The 22519-nt window shown below is 43.6% G+C and overlaps 3 protein-coding genes across 4 annotated transcripts in view; 2 read left to right on the top strand and 1 right to left on the bottom strand.

Moving 5' to 3' along the window:
• LOC127007967 (serine/threonine-protein phosphatase CPPED1-like) overlaps window positions 1-2522 on the top strand; it is a 3968-nt gene extending 1446 nt beyond the window's left edge. The window contains exon 2 of the mRNA XM_050879513.1: window positions 1-2522. This exon is cut by the window's left edge and continues 395 nt beyond it. Coding sequence (XP_050735470.1) covers window positions 1-585 — 585 coding nt within the window. The 3' untranslated portion in view covers window positions 586-2522.
• LOC127007968 (proteasome subunit alpha type-5-like) lies at window positions 2283-14839 on the bottom strand. 2 transcript variants are annotated; one of them, XR_007760727.1, is made up of 7 exons: window positions 14744-14839; window positions 8932-9000; window positions 7923-8076; window positions 6202-6377; window positions 5672-5833; window positions 2559-3612; window positions 2283-2450 (listed from the first exon to the last, which is right to left on the bottom strand). XR_007760727.1 is itself a non-coding variant. In XM_050879514.1 (6 exons), the coding sequence occupies exons 2-6, from the start codon at window positions 8998-9000 to the stop codon at window positions 3448-3450; spliced, it is 726 nt and encodes a 241-aa protein (XP_050735471.1). In that variant the 5' UTR covers window positions 14744-14839; the 3' UTR covers window positions 2531-3447. The 2 variants fall into 2 exon arrangements, 1 of the variants encoding a protein (XP_050735471.1); XM_050879514.1 differs by lacking the exon at window positions 2283-2450 and having other exon boundaries at window positions 2531-3612.
• A 600-nt stretch (window positions 14840-15439) lies between these two features.
• On the top strand, window positions 15440-22519 carry LOC127007966 (coiled-coil domain-containing protein 12-like). Its single transcript, XM_050879511.1, has 4 exons — window positions 15440-15676; window positions 18529-18873; window positions 19463-19586; window positions 21936-22519. The coding sequence occupies exons 2-4, from the start codon at window positions 18692-18694 to the stop codon at window positions 22149-22151; spliced, it is 522 nt and encodes a 173-aa protein (XP_050735468.1). The 5' UTR covers window positions 15440-15676; window positions 18529-18691; the 3' UTR covers window positions 22152-22519.

The following is a 22519-nucleotide window of genomic DNA, read 5'->3' as shown; positions in this document are numbered from 1 at the left end:
AGTGACTTGAAGAAGGAACTGACGGCACTTAACATACCCCTCGTGTGTGTGTGTGGGAACCATGATGTCGGCGATTCGCCCACCGCCGCCACCGTGCACACCTACAGGGCCTCCTTCGGGGACGACTACTTCAGCTTCTTCTGCGGCGGCGTTTACTTCCTGGCGGTGAACTCGCAGTACTGGGAGGACTCCACCCAGTGTCAGGACCTGGCTGCCCAGCACGAGGCCTGGCTGGACGCGCGGTTGGCGGAGGTGAAGGCGAAGGAGCCGCTGCACGTCGTGGTGTTTCAACACATCCCTCTGTTTATAAGCGACATCGACGAGCCTAAACAATACTTCAATATTCAACCCAAACTTAGAAAGGAAATATTAGACAAATTTAAGAAAGCAGGAGTAAAATACATCTTTTGTGGACATTACCACCGCAATGCAGGTGGAAAATACGGTGACCTGGAGCTGGTGGTGACCTCGGCAGTGGGCGCCCAGCTAGGTCACGACGACCATGGCTATAGAGTGGTCAGGGTCACCAAGGAAAAGCTGGACCACCAGTATTGTAGCCTTGGGACTACACATGTGCAGAAGTAATAACTATCGATTATATTGTACTTAGGTATTAGAGGCTTGTCAATATGGATCTATATTGTAAATGACACCAGCGCGCGCATAGGTGTGTGTGTGTGTGTGTGTGTGTTGGGGGGTTGGTTTACAACATGAATTCATAATGACGCATCGATCAAATAATTATTGCATAATTACATGTAATCAATACATTACTCCCGCTCAGATTCCCTGAACGGAACTAAAGTAATTAGATGTTGGGTGGACACACACCTTGTCAAGATAGACAAACACACACAGATACACACACACCTTGTCAAGATAGACAAACACACACAGATACACACACACTTTGTCAAGATAGATAAACACACACAGATGCACACACACTTTGTCAAGATAGACAAACACACACAGATACACACACACTTTGTCAAGATAGACAAACACACACAGATACACACACACTTTGTCAAGATAGACAAACACACACAGATACACACACACTTTGTCAAGATAGACAAACACACACAGATACACACACACTTTGTCAAGATAGACAAACACACACAGATACACACACACTTTGTCAAGATAGACAAACACACAGATTCACATACACTTTGTCAGACAGAACAAGTGTTAATAGCACAAAAACTGTGCTAGATCGGCGTCGCATAACCCTCCAACACACCCCCAACAATTTATATTATGCAACTAGGGGTCTAAAATGGAAAATGCCGCCATCAGGCCCTACTATATAAAGGCCTACCGGCGCCACAGGCCAAAAAAAAAAAAGTTTATAATGCCATATTGTAGGGGTCATTAGGGCTAACAAATGATAGGTATTATACAATGTCATGTCTACAATGCGTGGGTAAGCCAGGAAAATAACTTGAAGAGAACAGCAACAAGAAGATGGACAATCTGTTGGGTGGGCAATTTATTTTTGTAGGTGGGAAGTCGCCCACCCAGTTAACATGTTACGTTTAGGCCTGCGCACACACGCCTTGTCAGGTGGATAGGCACACATATATACAGTACACACACCTTGTCAGGTAGACCGACGCACACACACCTTGTCAAGGGGGGGCTGTCTGCCCCTCTCTTCTTCACCCCCCACCGGCGAGCAATGACCAAGACAATGGCCCAGGGTGGGGACACTGCCTCGCGGCATCTATGAATCACCCGTTAATATTTGAAATGAGATGATGAATGGGGCTTCCACATTTACGACTTGACAAATGTCAACTAAATGGTTCATATATAATTTTTATACAAATAATTTTGTATGGTGAAAATAGTTTTGTAGTGATAAATTTATTTTTCTGCACTGATGCAAGACTTGTTTGATCAAAGAGCAGCAATGCATCAACAGTCTTCATAGTTTTCATTATTGAAACACCTCCCCACTAATGAAAGCCATCCACAATAAATACAAGCATGGGAATTTTCAAAGGATGTTAGTTTGCAGTGTTCACTTTATTTTATATTGAAAACTTAGGTTCCAACTATGTATACAAAATTATTATGATTGATTGGGATGAATAGGATAAAAAAACAATAAATATAGAAGGCATAGAAAGCAATTTGATTCTCACTAACATATATGACAACTCTGCTGTGTGTGTGTGTGTGTGTGTGAGTGAGAGAGAGAGAGACAGAGAAGGGGGGGTGGGGGGAGATGAATAAAAGGATAAGTAAAGGTATATCAAACTAGCATAACAAATGAAAATCAAATCTTTTTATTTTCCTCCAATCCATTCCCAGTGCTGTGATCCACCTTCTAGCCCTGTAGCCTTCAGAGTAACCAACTTTCCTATCCCTGGCAGACCTTCAAGGGAACAACTAACTTCCTCTGTTCCATAAAACATTTGTAGCTGTTTCTGTTCCTACAAATTCTTACACTCCATCATATTGATAAAAAAATAAAAAAAAAATAAAAAAAAATAAAAAAATAAAAATCTGACATGTCTTATAAGTGTCCACAGGTACCACACTTACAGGTCTTACAAGTGTCCACAGGTAACATAAGCCTTCCTCGAGTCCACAGGTAATGTAAGCCTTCCTAGAGTCCACAGGTAACACTTTCAGGTCTTACAAGTGTCCACAGGCAACATAAATCCTCCTAGTATCCACAAGTACCAGTCTTACAGGTCTTACAAGTGTCCACAGGTAACATAAGCCCTCCTAGTGTCCACAGGTATCACTCACAGGTCTCACAAGTGTCCACAGGTAATATAAGCCCTCCTGGTGTCCAAAGGTAACACTTACAGGTCTTACAAGTGTCCACAGGTAACACAGCCCTCCTGGTGTCTACAGGTGATGATCTAGGTAATACAGGTGTTTAGAGGTAGCACAAAAGGCTGATAGTAACACAGTAATAACCCTGAACATGAAGTGGAGAAAAAGCACTGTTAAACTTTAGGAACCTGGACACATCTCTCAGTGTTTCAAAAATTTTCCCTTCTGCATCTCAGGTCCTGGAGGTTGTTGCCAGGCGGTAGTGGCTTGGGGAATGCAATACAATACAATACACAGAACACAGTTTTTGCTGGAGTGGCGCTTGTGCAACACTGTTACTCATATCCTCTTATGTCCTCCCAGTGTCCACAGGTAAGAAACCCCCATTGCAGGTGGCCACAGGTAACAAGAGTATGTCCTTCAACAGGTATCCACACAAAACAAGCTCCAATTACAGGCATCCACGAAGTAACAACTCTCTAGAGGCTACAGGTGTTTGTAGGCAACATAAGCCAGGCCACAAGTAAAAATAAGCCCCTCCCCAGGTGACCATAGCTAACACAGTCCCTTCCTGAGGTGTCCATAATTAACAGGAACCCTCCCTCAGGTGTCCACAGGTGCCAGGTGGGTGTGAGCTGCAGGTGTCTAAAGGTCACTGATAATGGCTTCTACCTGCACCTGAGGGTACCTGTGGAAACCCTTCTCAGGTGTTACAGCGGCCACCTCCACATTAGAGCCGCTCACCTTCTCTTCCATCACCTGCTTGAGGACGGTAAGGGCCAGCTTGAGCGCCTCCTGAAGCGTCATGGACTGTGGAGGATAACGGCAAGGAATAAATACAGGATTTTCACACATTCATATACAGCACAGGGAGACATACTATGGGTTAAACAAAATCATATATGAGGTCTTTTATCTAGAGTGAAGGAACCAGCTCAAGGGCAAAAAGCAAAAGAACAGTCAACTACTCAAACTGCTCCTGTTGAAGATGACAGACTGTGTGGCCTGACAAGATTGGTTACTTTGGTGACGGCTCTCTATAGAACACAAGATCAAGTGTCAAGACTGGAGCAGGTACCTGGGATGGATTAGAAATAGGGTTGGGGGTGTCCTTGAGCCTGTATGTGGATGATCTGGTGATAAATACAGAAAGAGAGGACGATGCAAATGATGGGTTTATAAGATGAGAGAAGAAGAGAGGAAAAAATAAAAAATAAGATAAAAAAAAAAAAAAAAAAGGATGAGGAGGGAGGGGGGTGGTACCCTGTGAGTAGAGAAGAGGTGGAAGAGTGGGGTAGAGGAGTGGGTGTGGTAGGGATGTGTGCAGGGGCATGGGGGATGTGGATGCGCTCAGGGCTCAGGGCTTAGGGGGCTTAGGAAGGTAAGGTGGGGTGGATTAAGAGAGAGAGAGGGGAGAGAGAACAGAGGAGGGAGGAGGAGACAATGGAGGTGGATGGAGGTAGTGTTCAAGTGGTGGATCAGCTCTGCCATCTGGGAGATATGCTGTTGTGTGAGGCTGAAGCAGAGGCAGCAGTGACAACAAGAATAGCACCTGCGTGGAGACATTAAGGTACAGGATACATATCTACTGAGCATGTGAGAAGACAGTGATGCTACACAGAGCAGACATGGCCAACAAATAAAGAGTTGGATATATATGGGCCATGTAAGATGGGAAGGTAGGGTATCAAATGAGGTGATAGTGTGTGTGGTGTGGAGATGTGTTGACTGTGCTCAGGAGGCAGAGGCTGGGATGGTATGGAGCTAAATGGGAGGAGGCAGCTGGACTGAAGAAAACCTGCAGATGGTGTGTGGATAGAGACATAACAAGGATGAACATCAGAGAGGAGAGAGTATACAGACATCTAGAGTGGGAGAGTCATAGCCCATCTGACTTCCTACAGATAAAAAAAGGGCATTAAAAAAGAAGAAGTGGCCTGAAGAGTTTGGTTTTGGATGGAAAGGTGTCTTAACCCTTTCAGTGCTAATCGCTCGCAGCGAGACTGTCCCCCCAGGCGCACTTGGGCAGCCCAACGGGAGGAGGGGGGGTCTTTTTAACCTTTGTATCTCAAAAACTATTCATCAACGCTAAAAAACAAAAACACCACTGGAAAGAGGAGGCCCAGACCTATAAGATTCAGTTATGTAAGCCTCTCCTGTGAATGTATAAGCATGTTCAGGGGGTGTTGCCTGTGAAGACGTACATCTGTGCGTGCGCAATGGTGAGCCATATTGAGGCAACTGAGTAGATCTCTTGATGGGGTGCCGACTGCAAAATTTACAACTATTTGGTCAAAAAATCAGTCAGGTGATAGGTGAAGCTATGCAAAATGCAGCTATATTGGACAACAACATCCACCAGTTACTCGTCTGTAGATTTTCTGCGCTTTTCCGTGCAAGGCTGATATGATTTTCCACCAAATTTAGTGGAAAACCCAATGAATTGGCAATGCTGTAGGGTAAGAAATAGTGTTGGAACACTCTCATATGCAGGAAATTTGAGTGCGACTGGAGCTCGCAGCGAGCATTTAGCACCACTGGCAAGTTACACTAGTCCTCGCTGCGAGCATTTAGCAACGAAAGGGTTAATACCCCCATTTTGAAGGAGGTTAAGTCATAGGCAGGGGGAAGTACAAAGGCAAGCTGTTCCAGAGTTTACCAGCAAAAGGGATGCAAGAATAAAGATACTGGTTAAACCTTGCATAAGGGATTTGGATAGCACAGGGATGAATTAAGAGAAAAGTCAAGTGCAGCGGAGCAATGGGGCCTCCAACATACTACTCCCATGCAGACAACGCAAGAAACTAGAGGTTGAATAATATGGTTATAATGAATGTGCCTTCTACCCCCTGCCACCTCATGGCCTCACCTTGTGGTATGACTCCTGGAGCGATTGCTGTGCCCCCTCAGAGCCTGAGCCGATGGCCTTTGCGCCGAACTCCAGGAAAGTGCCGCTAGGGTCCATGTGGTACAGCTGGGCACCACAGTTGTCAATGCCGGCAAACAGCATAGCAACACCAAACGGACGGCTCTGTGGAGAAAGGGTTAATTTGGAGTACTCTGTGTGGGGTAATTTAAGTCTTCTTGTAGGGTAGAATATTATGTCTCAGGATAACCCCCCCCCTCCTCTCTCTCTGGGGGCAATGGTTAATCTGGAACATTTTTGAATAGGGAAAGTATTTTTCAGCATCTTTTGGGTTGGGCCATCATATCCGGAGGTAACCAACCCTCACTTCTACTCCCTTGCTCTCTTTTCCGACTTCCTCCCTTGATATAAAAATATACTTTATCTTTTTCCCTTCTTCTGCTTCCTCCACCTGATCCAAGCCTTCTCCTCCTCCTCTAACACCTTTAAAACCCCATTTCCTATCCCTTTAGCAATATCAAGTCCTCCCTCACCATTGCCGGGCCGTCATCATCGGCGTCACCAAAGCGAATGGCCAGGTTGGACACGGCCTGGGCTACACTTTCAACCTTCATGTCTGCGTTGTAAACAAACCAGTGACTGGCACACTCAACGCGGGCGTGGTCCACAAGGGTGCGGGAGTCTGCCACCAGTCCAGACACTGCACAGCCTGTTGACAAAAGAATGGGGAAAATAATGGTATTGCTAATAAGAATATCAGACCAAACTGGAGTGGGTAAGCACCTTGTCATTACACATGTGAGGAGTTTGCAGGTATTGTCTTATGGTGGGGGTGGAGGAGCTTTGCAAGAGCTATACAAACAATTCACCCATCACTTAGTGAATTACAGTGTGAGGGAGATTGCAGCTCCCTTGTAGCATGGCAATGAATATGATCACCTGTCTTTTAGTGATGGGGTTCAAGGGGTGATTGTAATAAAGCAATCACTTTTCTTACCCTAGTGGCACATTGAACTAGCTAAATACCTTGTTAATTCTCAAATATGCATTGATTAATTGTAATTCCAGCCAGCATGAAACTTATATTTGAGTATACAGATAATGGTAAAGTTTGGGGCATATGCTACAGCAGAGCATGGTCCCTGTTGCATTGGCCCTTGAGCCTGTGGTGGATATATAGGTCATATGTTACTGGGAGGGACTTTGCCACCAGGTGAATTAACTAGGTGAGAGAAAGGGAGGGGGTAAGCCTCCACAGCAAGACAGAGAATGTGTCTAGTGCTGTAGAAAGGTAGGAGATTGATTGCCATCTCTTGCTTTCAGATGTGGGCGCTGGACAACTCCAGTGAAAAGAAGGTGGAGTACATAGGTCTCTCCTGCCGGCCCACAGGCTTAATCTCTGAAGGATCTCAGAGAAGGTTTGAGCCCCAGAGGTGTTGTGTGCATGGATCACAGACATTTTTTTTTTTTTTTTTTTTTTTTTACGTTGCTGCCTATTGTGCCAGTAGGCATCTTCCCGGTGGGGCCTGATGGTCAGCCCAAGGCTTCTTCCAGGTGGGGCCTGATGGTCGGCCCAGCCCATTCTGTGTTTTTTTATAGTGGCGCCATCTTGCATTGGCTCATGCTGCCCCCCGGAACTCGTTCTTGATTCGCTTGGACGGCTTCCTCTAGAGTCCGGGTTGATGGGTGGTCTTCAGGACAGCATGTGGGTAGTTTTAAGCCACTCGGCGGTGACCGAAAAATCTGAGGTGGTAGCGTGGGGATTCGAACCCGCGTCGTCCATCACGCGGTGAATGTGGGCCCAGTACGCTACCAGTTCGGCCACCGCCTACCCTGACATGTGGACATGCCCTGCCACTTCATCAGTCCAACCAGGGAAGAAGAAGAAAAGAATAGAAGTGGAAAGGGAAATACAATAGACCCTCTATTTCTATCAGATAGCTAAGTAATTCATGATAAATGGATTTGTTATTTCAATGCACTACTTTATTTTGGACTGGTGAAACTCTTTCTATCTCGCTTACATATAATTGATCTTCTTATTCTTCAAAGTCTTCTATGTCCATCACAGCCGAGGAATTAAGCAGGAAAGGTTACATATTAGAAGTGAAGGGGTAGAAATTTAAGCTCACAATCAATGGCATTAAGAACGTTGACAAGCTCAAATTGTTTATGGTCTTGCACAGGAAATAATGGCACTAAAAGCACTAAAAGGAGGGTCTACTGTATTGGGAAACCCCCGGGCACTCCTCACCAATGTGCTTGTCTATCTGCACAATCTTCTCAATAGTGCTGGGGATCATGAGTGGAGAGGTGATGCGCTTCTCCACGGCCAGCACCACGCCTTCACTTGTCTGGATGCCGATGGCTGTCGACCCGAGCTTGATGGCCTCAATGGCATACTCCACCTGTGAGGGAGGGAGTGGATGAGTGGGTGGCATATATAAATACAGATGAATATTGATACTTCTTAGGTCTTTCTTTTTTCGCTCTGCCTGTCTCTCTGTTTGTTTTGTTCCTTCTCTCATGCATACACACAAGCAGACACAACTAGGTATATGTAACACACACACACACACACACACACACACGGCCCGGTAGCTCAGTGGATAGAGCGTCTGGCTCACAACCTGAAGGACCGGGGTTCGATTCCCCAGGCGGGTGAAGATAAGTTGGGTTTATCTTCTTTCACGTGTATCCCCTGTTCACCCAGCAGTGAGTAGGTACACGACGTCAGGCAAGGAGTTGTGACCTCGTTGTCGCGGTGTGTTGTGTGTGAGTGGTCTCAGTCCTACCCAAAGATCGGTACTATAAGCTATGCTTCTCCGTAGGGGAATGGCTGGCTGTCTCAAGAGAGACCCGCAGCAGACCAAGAGGTGAATTACACACATGAACAAGGAAGATCCAATAACATGGAATACAAGAGACTGGAGAGGCCATGGAATGAAGATGAAAAAGGATGCCTGTAAGAGATATTAAGAACGGCAGCTTTCCACAAAGAATAGTGGAGGCCTGCAATGCCCAGGAAAAGGATGTGGTCCATGCAAATACCATTCATGAATTCAAGGCCAAGTCAGATAATAGTAGATACAGAGACAGGACAGTAAGGGCGTAGCTCCTTTCCCATATATCAAAGCTAGGTAAATACGACTAATACACACACACACACACACACACACACACACTATGTACCTTTCTGTCTGTCATATTTCTTAGCTCATGTGAGAAAAGCCAATAAAATAAATAATAAAACTCCCTCTCACCTGGAAGAGTCGGCCCTCCGGAGAGAAGGTGTTCACCCCTCGGTCGTACTCACTGCGTGTCAGAAACATCTGCCGGTAAGAGCCACGGTGAGATGAGGGAGGGAATTAGGGAAGTAAAAAAATGCTCAGATGATTTGATAACTTGGAACAGTCTTATTTTGAAGTAACAATGAATTCCTTGGTGTCTTTTTAACCTTTGACTGCCGGCGGTCACGGCTGGTCCACGCTGCACCGTGCTGGCCTGCTGCTTATGGCTTTGGGAAGAGCTGACAACTATAATCTAGGTTAACCCCTTCAACACGAGGACACGTATACTGCGTCCTTGTGTGCCCTGTACCATATCCGAGGACGCGCATACTGCATCCTGGTGCGCCTTAGCCAATATACGAGTTATTTTATCTTTATATTTATGCTTACATCTCAAAATTATCAATTAATTTATGCTTCTTTATGTGTAACATTTAATTCTGCATGTTTTCATATATAATACATGATGATTATGTTGAGTTTATGGCTGAAAGCTTGTTATATTCAATAGCGACATTTGAATTTGGCGCGCACGGTGATCCCGGATCCAGCGCGGGGTGCTGTTTTGGCCCGGCCGTAGTGAAAAGGTGTACTGTATAAGTAAAACCACAGTAACCAGCAATCAACACACTAGATTTAGTGAGATAACAGCCAACTATGTTGCTGCTGAGTAAAAAAATCTTTATCTGAGATATCTATAAGTTTAAAAATGACAAGTTTCTTCAAACATTAAATACACCAAGCCGACATTCCCACTGAATAAGAAGTTCTGGGACAGGTTTAGTTCACTCCAGTCTTGTGCCTTTGTTTATCTGCCTGTATCTCTTTAGGTAATGGTTATAGGTAGTAAACTATGCATATTGTTATTATTATATTTAATATCAATATTGTTATTATACTATTATCCTTATATTATATTATTACTAAGTTTAGAATAAAAAAACTGCCAAACTTACATAAAACCTTTACTTCTTTACTTGAACCAGTGTGTATGTGCACTGAATTTGGTGGTGGTGTCAAATACATACTGCAAATCTATATTAAAATTTTAGAAGTATGAGCTCACCATATTTATGTCCAAAGCCTGACCACAGACCAAGGGGGTGGGGCTAAGTTTAGTGAAGCTAGGGGCCTTATTTGTTGGGGGCAGGTTACTAGCTCAGCGGTTACAGAAAAGACTGGTTTTATTAATGTGCCTTAAAGCTCCCAAAGGTGCCATGAAACGCATAATGTATTGGTTGACTGCTGCAAGGAGCCTATTGGGCCCTGTACCACAAGACTGCTATTTTGAGTGACCTCTAACAAAATAATCCCCAACAAGTGTCTCCCTCATCCCCTAGGAAAGTGATGTTACTCCATCCTGTCCCGCAGGGGAGGTGACTCACGCTTGAGTCAGACAATCTTGAAAATGGAGGAATGACATTCTGACATATGGTGGAAAAGGTGCATTGGGCAAAAAAGGTTCCAACCCATCACCCTCCACTACAGAGGTACATCACAGCGACAGTACTGGGCACCGGTGCGAGGCAAACACTCCCTAACCAAGGAATGCAACTGTTGGTCAGCTCCATCATCCAGGACCCAAAGATATTCAATTGCCTCCCAAAAGAAATATGAAACCCAACCAACTGCCCTGTGGAGACACTCAAGAAAATCAGTAAATATGGAGAGTCACCATGCCCCTCCAATATTGCCCCCACGAGAATAATAACCTTTCCAGGGTCTCACATATTGTTGTACTTCTCTAGTTTTACCGGCACATCATACATATACTGCGTCTACAAGTGATGCTAACAAATAACAGATATTACTCCTCTCCACTTCAACAAACTTAAAGCACCTGGTAGTGGGGAGGGCAATGAAGACCAGGGAAATTGTGGCGTAAAAGCAGGTATGTATTGCAATGATGCTGTCTACCTGAAATGAAGTGTTTCTGTGCTCTACTTACAGCAAAAATATATGTTTTCTAAATAAATCCCCTGATGGCGGCGCTGTGGGCAGTGCCATTTTGATGGATGCCAATAAGTGATTGTATGTTTACATTCATAAACAGAAGGCATTATGTCGGGGGTCCTCCTTAGGATGGGGGGTCAAGGGGGGCGAAGTCCTCCATTAGAGGTTAAGTTATGTAAAGTTTGGTTGGGGTAGTTTAAATATGCTGCCCATCCAAAAACCATGATTTCCCACGGGTCCCCCAAGATCGTTAGGGGGAGAGGATTAAGCCTTTTATTTTACTTTTAAGGAATTGCGCCTTCATGTTATGGTTGAGGGACATGTATTTCGTCCCTTAACCCGTACAGTGTTTAGTACGTACATATACGTACCTCTTAGGGAAATGTTTAGTACGTATATATACGCAAGCTCTTTTGAGGGCTTATACGCCCTTTATTTTGTTTGTGTATGTAACGTTGTCCATTGACAGTAAAGAGGAATAACTTGACAAGTCTTCGTATTTTTAAATGGATGTTAAATTGTTCGCATTCCAACAAAAATCATTATACAAGAAGGTAAGTTACTTTCTTCTAGGTAATTACTCCTTGATTCTATAATCAGTAAGGCATGTGGAATTGTAAATTATGGTTCAGAGTAATCAGAAATGAAAATTAATCATCAGAAGCTTCATAGTGTTTTGTTGAACTTTGTGAACTCGGTTGTAGTACAGACGGCCTTGAAGCGAGCGGTGTTGCCTGATGCGCATCCAATCATTTTCTTGTACTTACAATTCCTGTTAATTTTTTAGGTTTTTGTGATGTAAAGAAGTACTTATACATTACTCACACTTTAGGGTAGTGAGAAGTGTTCATAATGGAAAGAATATAGGCTCTAAAAAAATTTAAAGATAAATTTCCCTTTGCTGGTATGACAACGTTAGCTCTGAGACGGAGAAAAATAAGACAACGAACAATCTAGGGTTCCATTCCTCGCATATAAATAATATATATATATCAAATAATTTGTAATTTTTTTTTACATTTCTAGGGGCAAATAAAAAAAATACGAAAAAAGTGCAACCTGGCATGACCCCTACCAATGACAAAAGACGACACTGTACAGGTTAACTATAATATGGAGGCACAATATCATATTTTGAAGGTGTGGAGTGACTCTCCACAATTACCGAAAAAACCTGGACGTCTCTCCAAGCAGCCAACCAAACAAGCCAGGGATTGTTCACAAGAGGGTAGCCTACTAATTTTGAGACACTGACTTTATTACTAGGGAAAATATGATGCTTTTTATTACGGAGATAGTTCTGTTTTCCAGAAACAAAAATAAATGACTGACTGTTCGATGCCTGAGGTGCACCTGCTGCCGCCCCACTCCCTCCTGTTATCACCGGCCATCATCATGGACCCACCCCTGCTAACACCCCGTCCCGCCCCAAGCTGCATATTTCCACCAAAGTATAATCATAAAAAGTATTTTCATGCGCAGGAGAGGCGTGGGAAAGAGGTGACATCATAATGCCTCGGTGGGTCCCAGGCATGGAGGTAGAATTGGTGGAGTCGACACGGCCCGCTAATGCCATTCATTGAGGTGAAGCAGCCCAACTGTCATTTTTAAGGCCACAAGATGACGGATACCCGGGTGAGAACTCACGTCCACTACCTTAGCTGTTAACTCAAGACTCCGTCTCATTCATTATGATGGTTGTGTTTTTGGGTACTGTACATTTATTGTTGCGGTAGATCTATTTCATAAATACTTAACCTGACAACACCAGGCAGCCTGGCCGAGCCCATTAAGGGACAGCCTGACGTGACAACAGCTGACACCTAGCAGGTGTCCACAACCTTGCGGCCCTAAAAATGACAGTTTGGCGGATTCACTTTTTAGGGCTGATGTCGACTTCACAAATTCTACCTCCATGGTCCGAGGACAGAAAACGGAGTAATTAATGGGTGACTTGTATTTTTTTGTCCACTGTACGAGTATACTACCTTTTCAGTCATTGTATTATTTCTTTATTAACTCCAAGTATTCCATTCTTATTTGACTGTGAAAAACAATTCCACGTTTGTGTTTATAATTGGATGTGCAGTCACCTACAGCACATTTATTAGGCATCCTGGTCCACATCAAAACTTTGCACCCGACCCCGTCTCGTTGCAGACTGACTGGGTTCCATACAACAGACAACAGCTCATCATGTCTGTGTGGTCAATGTGTATTATTTTGTGTTACCGGGAAGGCGGCGGCGGCAGAGTGCAAGGTTATGATGTTGGTTGTCGGTGGCAGAGGCGAGGCGGGCGGTGGCGGTGGTGATGGTGGTTGTCGGCAGGGTCGGCTCTCAGCGACACCCCCCCCATTTTTCATGAGTTTCAGACAAAAGTTCATATAGAAAAACTTTGTGTAGGAATAGCGACTTATTACCATACAAACATGCTTACGAACTTTTCCGTACGTACTACTTTACCCAGAAGAACATTTGCGTACGAATAATTGCATATGATTTTTTTTCTATACGAACTTTTGTCATTATGAATATTTTTAATACGTACTTTATACCATACGAATATCTGTATACGAACTTTAGCATACTAACTTTTATTAATGTGTTTTTTGCCAGACGAACTTTTTCCCTGACGAACATTTGCGTACAAATTTTTTGCTTACTAACAATTTCATACAAAATATTTCCATACAAACTTTTGTTGTTACGAATATTTTACATACGTACTTTATACCATACGAACTTTAGCGTACAAATTTTTTGCGCACGTACTATTTTCAAACGAACTTTATCCCTTACAAACAATTGCGTACCAACTTTGGTTAAGATTCGTTTTAGGTCTGTGCCAGTATCTCATTACCTACCTTATGAAACATCACTATCTTTTCATATATCTTTTCTACAAACCTTCAACAGTCACGGAAACACTTTGAAAATCCAATTCAAGGACTTTTTTTTTAACTCTTGAAAATTGGGGATAATGTTTACAAAAGCGTCGCCTCCGGTGCTGGCCGCGGCGGCGCTGCAGCCGGTGTTGCGAGAAATACCTCCTCACTGAAATAAGTCACATAAACATGTGGAGGGGGTCCAGGGGGGGCTATGCCCCCCCCTGGTTAGAACGGGGGGTCGAGGGGGGCACAGCCCCCCCCGTTAGTAGGTCGTAAAGTTTGGATGTAGTAGTTTAAATATGCTCCCCGACCCTAAACCCTCTGCGAGCTATTTTACGGCTGCGGCGGCTGCAGCGTCGCCGCGGCCAGCACCAGAGGAGGCGACGCGCTTTCGTAAACATTATCCCCTATTTTCAAGAGTAAAAAAAAAGTCCTTGAATTGGATTTTCAAAGTGTTTCCATGACTGTTGAAGGTTTGTGGAAAAGATATATGAAGAGATAGTGATGTTTCATAAAGTAGATTATGAGATACTGGCACGGACCTAATACGAATCTTTACCCCAACTTTATACATACAAACTATTTCCATACGTACTTTGGTCCTAGAATCTTGCGTGCTGGGACCAAACAAGAATCCATAGTGTATTAACTTGGTAAGAGGTGGCTACCCCATCTTTGACATTAGCCGAAGTGCCTTTAGTGCGGGGCTACACACACACCTGAACAGGCCAGGCTCAAACTCTGCCCTGGACCTAAAGCCGAGGGACACCAGACCGGGGAGCAGCGCTGGACCACAAGACATTAAGCAAGTAATCATTTGAACGGCTAACACGTTCTCCCCGCCTCCTCTCCAACACGTCAGCTCCTCGTCCCGTCCCGAAGGCCAGAAGCAACACCTACAAGACGTGCACGTGTGATAAGGCAGAGGGAGCACAGCAAATACCTTGGAGCGAGTGACGGTGCGGAGAAGGATGCCGGGCGGGAGGGAATGACTCGAACTTCAACGTTACCAGATTATCGTACGCATAACATTGTATTTTCCGGTTTCTGTCCCATAAATATTGCAAAAATGAGGATCAATAATTACCGATTTTAACAATAATTATAAATGCATATTGTTATCTTTGTGGGTGCGGTAGTTTTTGGTCAGAAATCGGGAAAAACAATACGCCTAGTACGACAATCAGGTAACGTTGCTCGAGCTTCAATTTGTGTTTACCTCACCACAATATTTTTGGCAGACTGTTAGGATGTCTTGGTTTTGTGTTATGGTTTTGATGTAGTTGTAGATTTTCGTAAAGCTTTTTGCACGCCTATCCTATGCTTTTTGCAATGTTAATCACCACATCCTATATTGTAAAATTCTCCAGCTGACGTTTACTCATATTTTGGTTTAATTCCTTTATCTGTTTTTATTATAACTATTTATTGATTAATTTGATACAGCGATTAATTTGACGCATATATTAATGATATTTTACTTTTGTTAACAAATACATAATATTTTTGGCAGAAGTTTAACGCTTCATAATAAGAGATTCAAGCCTTAAATAGTGCGATAGTGTATTAAAGGAAGGAGAGATAAATCACGTAATGCAATTGGAAAGCACAGTGTGTAAATAAGCAGGAGAGAGGACCAAAAGGAAGAGGAACAGACCACAAGAAGAAGAAGAGGGAGACACAACGTAAACAAACCCTTTCTTGTTTTTTACCTGAACGCTTTGTTTCGCTTCTTGGGTCCTCTTCCTCTCGGTCCTCTCTTATCATTATTCACACACTTTCCTTTTCAATCGTACCCACCGCACATCCCTCGCTGGGGACTGAAGAAGAAGAGTGAAGCTCAGCGCTGCAATGGCCCCCTAAAACACTGAAGAAGGTATTCGTTGGCTGTATTTTTTGTTTTCTCCAATACATATTACACTTGTAGAATTAGATATGACCATCACATACAACAAATAACAATGGAAGAGGGCAACAGAATCTAGGCAGCTTAACCTAACCTCCAAATGGAAGGGTGAGCACCTCGCTCCTCCTGTAGAGACTCACTTACCTATGAATGCTTATGCTTACCTATGAAATGGTAGTGGGGAAATAAGAAGAGAACTTCTTGTAGTGATCCCCACCTCTATGTCAAGTCAGCCAGTGTTAGGGTCTGTTTATGTGTCTGTCAATCACCTCCTTTAAAAGTGGCTATCGTGGAACTGTAAACGCAGGGAGGGCGAACAGTGGTCGATGGTTCTAAACAGCAAACCAATTAACTTGGTGTCTCACTATTTAAGGCTGTGTCCCTGAGGTTGAGGTTTGTTGGTGAAGAAGAGGTGTGGGGACATCTTCAAAGCCGTGCAGGCAGCAGCTTATCTCTATCTCTATCCCCTCCCCCTTCTGCTCTTCTGTCCTTGAGTGTCTGGATGCACCACCTTTTCTTTCTTTCTTTTGGAATGGGGGGTGGAATTGACCATAAGCTCCTCCTCCTCCTCTGCACCTTAGGGTCTGAATGTCTCTATCTGTGTGGGGACACACTTGGGCGCCGTAATCAGATCAGGCGGACAGGCTGGGTAGAGTGGGAGGAGGATCTTTCTGCTGAGAACCACAATGTTCCTGTTGATGACGCCAAGGCGGCTGTTTGCTTTGGCCGCTAGGGCAGACATTCAGACAGACAGACGAACCAGTGATGGGTCAGCATCGCATGATTCTGACTCATCGTGAAGGTGCCGAATGATTGTTTGTTAGGTTTTTTCTTTTTTGTCGCGGGGAATGACGAGGAGGAATTTTTCACCTAAGTCACGTGGGAGAGAGAAACAGCTGCCTCTGAACTCCTGAGTTAGCAGAACAGGCCAAGTATCTGTAACTACTTCCACCAGTAGTATCCTAGTTTAGCCGGCGGCCACGCCAAAGGGGGGAGGAGGAGGCGAGTAAGGAAGGCGTTGAGAGCCGCCCATCAGACGAGCTCTGGCCTCTCCCTACGCAGGTACATGTGAAATTAACTCCTACCGTCAGTGATTATTTAGTGTGTTACAATGTTATTATTATACTATAACGGTTAAACTCAGACGAGCTCTTGCCTCTCCTTACGCAGGTCCCCTACTGACTGAGCAGTTACCCCCTTGTTGTGTAGTAAAGTATGTGAAATTTCCCTTTGTTGTGCCGATCTATGGTCACCCTCTGGTATCTTAGACCCGCACAAATGTCTCATCCCATGATTAACTCAGTAATAGAAAAGGAGAAATTTTTAGTGTCCTTTGTATATTACAATGTTGTGTGGATTCATGACCACCTTCTTGGTGTCTTTAACCCCCACGACTACCTTGCTTCCATGATCATCCCTGTGAACACATATCGGTGATAAGAAACCATTTTTCTGTAATAATTATGTATCATTGAACCCTGATTAGGGTAGTTTGTTATTTAGCAACAGTTAGGTGTTTAAGCTATGGCCAGTGTACCATATATAATATATAGTTGTAATAGTCTGAAGAGATGAGTGAGCCCTTGTACAGTGAATAGGAGTGATGAGTGATAATTAGGATTGTTACTTAACGTCAGTAAGCTCGCTTCCGTTACCAACAGAATGATGAATTGTAAATAATCTTGTTACTTAACTTCATTAAGCTCGCTACCATTACCAACAAAATAATAAGTTGTCAATAATAGTTACTTAACTTCAGTAAGCTCGCTACCATTACCAACAGAATGTGAATTAACTTCATAATAATTTAACCTTGTGTTGCGTAACCCTAACAACTAGGAAGCACACTTGTTAGTAAGATAATAAAACAGAGGAACGAAGCTGAAGGCAACACAAGACCTCACAAACTGCCCTGTGGAGATGTTTAAAAATCACCTAGACGTCTTCTTAACCCGGTAGCTGCAGGGATCATGTTTCTGAAAGGCCCCTCTAAGCGAGAAAAATGAGAAAAAATCATCACTCACGCAAACCGTATCATAATATATATCAATGCATTTGTGATCAGTTTATGCATCATCTATTTTGGAGGTTTATATCATGGCAAAAATTTGGCCCGTCGCTGGTACATGGTAAAGCCACAAATTTTGTTCGTCGCTGCTACCAGGTTAAGCAGCCTGTCAGATTGTGATACTATAATGAAAATAGAAGACATGAACACTGAACTAATTGTTATTTGTGATATTATTTGAGAAAGAAATTAAGACACTCACTCACTCACTACGATGTTTGAGAATAAGTGCATCGAAGACTATTATTGAGGCTAACGTTGAACTTGTTGACGGCCCTCATAGAGCGCTGCATCAGCGGCGGAGCAGGCCCTGAAACCTCATCAACGATATAACGATAACGAGCCTTGGTAAATATGGAGAATCACCACGCGCCTCCAATATTGTCCCCACAAGAATAATAACCTTTCCAGGGTCTCACATACTGTTGTACTTCTCTAGTTTTACCGGCCCATCAAACACATACTGCATCTACAAGTGATGATAAGAAATAACAGATATTACTCCTCTCCCCTTCTGAACTCCCAGCCATCATCTTCATCAATATTTTACCAGTTTTGCCTTCATAGTATGATTGATGGACGTATATTCAGGTCCTGAGGCAAAGTATTGTTTCTACACAGTTACTAGTATTTACCTTTCTTCCTCCTCTCCTGACCCCTTGTATTGCTTAAGAGGCAAAGCATGTTCCTTCATTGTCTTACAAAATTAATGTTACCTTTGTTTCACCTGTTTTTTTTTTTTGTTTTTTTTCAGGATCCATTTCTCTGTACAAGCTGGTCCATATAACAAGCAAAGGAAGACACACTGCAGCAGTGGGTCATCATGTGACAGTAACAAAAGGATTTCTGATGAAGCTTTCCATACTCATACTTTCTACAACCTGAGTCAAGGCCAGGCAGTTGTCTGAACCAGAAAGATGGGTCTGCGAGAGGACAGGGTGGGGAGCTTGGAGGAAGAGGCTAAGAGGCGGAAGGAAAAGCTGCAGGCACTGAAGAGGAGGTGCCGGGGTGAGGAGGGGCAGAAGGAGCAAGATGGAGAGGCTGAGGAGGGAGCCAGCCGTGACGGGGAGGATCTGCCAGCACCACAAGTACTGTTCAGGTGGGTCGTAAAACATTATTATGCTGTCTTTCCCTAAAGCACACAACTGTACACTGCAGGAGTAGCACCATTGCTGGCTTCTTCTTTTCTCTTCTGTAAAAGAAGAAAAAATAATGGTGTTTCACATTTGTTTTCCAACTGACCATGTTTCTTTTTAACAAGAAATTGCCTGTTTGAGATTTTTTCCCCCTTCACTTAGAGAGAGAGAGAGAGAGAGAGAGAGAGAGAGAGAGAGAGAGAGAGAGAGAGAGAGACAGAAACAGAGAGACAGACACACAGAGAGAGAGAGAGAGAGAGAGAGAGAGAGAGAGAGAGAGAGAGAGAGAGAGAGGTGGGGGAGACAGAAACAGAAAGAGACAGACACACACAGAGAGAGAGAGAGAGAGAGAGAGAGAGAGAGAGAGAGAGAGAGAGAGAGAGAGAGAGAGAGAGAGAGAGAGAGAGAGAGAGAGAGAGAGAGAGAGAGAGAGAGAGAGAGAGAGAGAGAGAGAGAGAGAGAGATGGTACAGGTTGTGGCTTGAAACCCTCCTTACTTTATAAGTGAGGACATTATTATTGTGATTATTAAGATTTGTTGTATTATGAACAGAAACTACAAGCCCCAGAGTGAGGAGCTGGAGCCTGCAACACTGCCCTTGGAGGCTCCAGCAGATGTGGAGATGCTCGTGAAGACACAGCTGGAGGATGGAGAGAAGGCCAAGGAGGAAGTGCAGGTGTGTCTAAGTGGGGAGGAGGAGGAGGAGACAGTTTTGGTGATGGTACAACTCATTTTTGCCCACAAATTTTCTTACCATAGCTATAGATAATATAATAAGTATAAGTAAGTCAGCTTACACTAACTGATCCAAGGTACTTAAACTCATTGACCTCCTCCATTTCTTCACCATTCAAAATTGTTTTGCATTCTGAATGTGAAAAAGAATGCAAAATAATTTTGGATGGTGAAGAAATGGAGTAGGTCAATAAGTTTAAGTACCTTGGATCAGTTATGTGTAAGCATGGTGGTATGGAGGGAGAGATAAGAGAAAGGGCATTGCAAGGAAGGAGGGTGGTAGGGTCTTTGGGACGAATCATGAATGGCAGAAGTGTGAGCATGGAGGTGAAGAGGGATTTGAGAAATGCAATAATAGTACCAACCCTCACATATGCAAGTGAAACATGGGCCTGGAATGAAAGTCAGAGGTCTAGAGTGCAGGCAGTGGAAATGAGTTATTTGAGGAGTGCTTGTGGTGTGAGTAGAATGGATGGAGTGAGTAATGAAAGTGTGTACGAGCATTTTGGAATGTGTTACAGGGGTGAAGGAAGGAAGTGTGGAGTGGTGGAAGAAGTGAAGCGACAGACTTTAAAGTAGTTTGGCCACATGGAGCAAATGGAGGAGAGTAAGATGACCAGAAGGGTGTATGTGAGTGAGATAGAGGGAGGGAATGCTAGAGGACGATCTCCAGTGAAATGGAGGGATAGGGTGCTAGAGTATGTTAGGGAGAGGGGGGAAAGGTCTTTGAGAAACTTTGAGCAGGCAAGGAGGGAGTGTCTGGATAGAGAAAGTTGGAAGCTCTTCTGCCGTGGCCATCCCCTGGTGGGAGCTCCTAGGAGCAGGCGTCGATGAAATGATGATGATGAAGTAAGTCAGTTTAATATAATACATATTGATTTTTAATTTTTATTTAATTGTTTCTTTATTTTTCTACTTTAACCCTTAAACACATACCCTATTAAATTATACACTAACACATATGGGGGTCCATGCAGACCACAACTTCTGAAAAATGAAAAAAAATACTTCTAATTGCACTTTATCCAAACTAAAAGCACCATGGGCAATGCCAAACTTCATCCTGTTTCTGGAGAAACAAATATTTGTAAAAATTGATAAGTAAGTATTAGATTGGATACCCCCCAAAAATAATCTCCAAAACTCATGAAAAATAATACACCTGTTCACAATACATTTTGTATCAGGCCCTCCCATGCAAGTACTCCTATGTAGCGTGTCCCAAGTACAGCCTGGGAGTGTGGGATGCAGCTGATGTACCCCCAACATTCTGGCACCCCTGCTAGTTCTGAGGCAAGCTGTCAAAAAAGTTGATATTTTATTAGTGAAAAAAAAAATCTTTGGAGTATTTTTGTACAAATGCATATTAGTACAGTTGCAATTCATTGAAAATTATTACTTACATTTGAGGAATGCAGTCAAGGCACTGAAGGAGGATGTGGCATCTGCAGAGAGCCTCCTTATACAAGTAAAGCACACATTGCAGCTTTTCCTAACATCTTTCCGCGGACACTTCCTGCACCGTACTATGCGACAGCTGAAATTGAACAACACTGCCTGCTCCATTGCTCCATTAGGATGCTGAACATCAGTGGGGATGTTGCAGACAGTGGACATGTAGGATTGCAAGGGGATCTGAGGTGAACCAGTTGTCTACAGTTACGTTCCTGTTGGTGTTATGATATGGTCTACATAGTCAGCTCCTTCGTCAGGCAGTGTCCCAGGCCGAGGTTTCCTTGAGCTGGTGGATCTCCCTTCCCCAAATACGGTTTTGGCCCCAATAGGTACTCCCTTGTGTTGTCAGTTATAAGGATAAGTTTCAGTCCATACTTGGCAGGCTTATTGGGAATGTACATCTTGAACGGTCAGCGCCCATTTTTTATATATATATATATATATATATATATATATATATATAGATATATATATATATATATATATATATATATATATATATATATATATATATATATATACATGCATATAAATTTTTTGGGGAGTAAGTAATACAACGTTGTATTACGTATACACATACATGGGGTCGAAACGGGCACCAATCGCTTCTACACTGGACACGGAAAGAGCGAGAGCGGCATGCACACAGCATCAACAACATCAAAGAGAACACAAAAGCTATCAGGCATCACAGCTGTCTGGCGCCAATGAGGCGGCTGTGTTACCATCGAGAAAATTTAGTGGGGTCCAATCTGACCCCCGGATGTGTTTAGCAGCTCAAGGGCAAAAACATAAAAAATATGAAGCCCCCTTAGATAATTTTTTTTCCCTACAGGTTGAGATCACCAACTTGGCGCCAAAGAAGATCACCTTTGACCTCAAGCGATGCATCCAACCGCAGCTGGACAAGCTGGAGCGCCGCACCGACAAGGCCATCGCTGAACTGATCCGACAGCGGCTGAAGGAAGGAAAGCAGCAGGATTTCCTGATCGCTGTCAATGCGGGTGCCCATGCCCAGCAGAAGTCCAGTTTTGACTCAGATGAAGACTAACTTGGTGGTGCTTATGCATAGTATTATATTGTATATTGCATAACTGGCACCACTATAAAAAATTTGCCTTCTATTATTATTATTATCATCATTGTTAGACAAAAACAAACATATAATGACCTTTGGGTAAAATAATAATGGAGAGAGAGAGAGAGAGAGAGAGAGAGAGAGAGAGAGAGAGAGAGAGAGAGAGAGAGAGAGAAAACTGATTGAAATATCTCCATTCCCCCCACCTCTCTCTCTCTCTCTCTCTCTCTCTCTCTCTCTGTGTGTGTCTCTGTTTCTGTCTCCCCCACCCCACTCTCTCTCTCTCTCTCTCTCTCTCTCTCTCTCTCTCTCTCTCTCTCTCTCTCTCTCTCTCTCTCTCT

This window comes from Eriocheir sinensis, chromosome 36, assembly GCF_024679095.1.
Source record: "Eriocheir sinensis breed Jianghai 21 chromosome 36, ASM2467909v1, whole genome shotgun sequence".
In the NCBI taxonomy this organism is placed as follows: domain Eukaryota; kingdom Metazoa; phylum Arthropoda; class Malacostraca; order Decapoda; family Varunidae; genus Eriocheir; species Eriocheir sinensis.
Note: the sequence above shows the minus strand (reverse complement) of the source record. Positions and strands in the feature narration are given on the sequence as shown.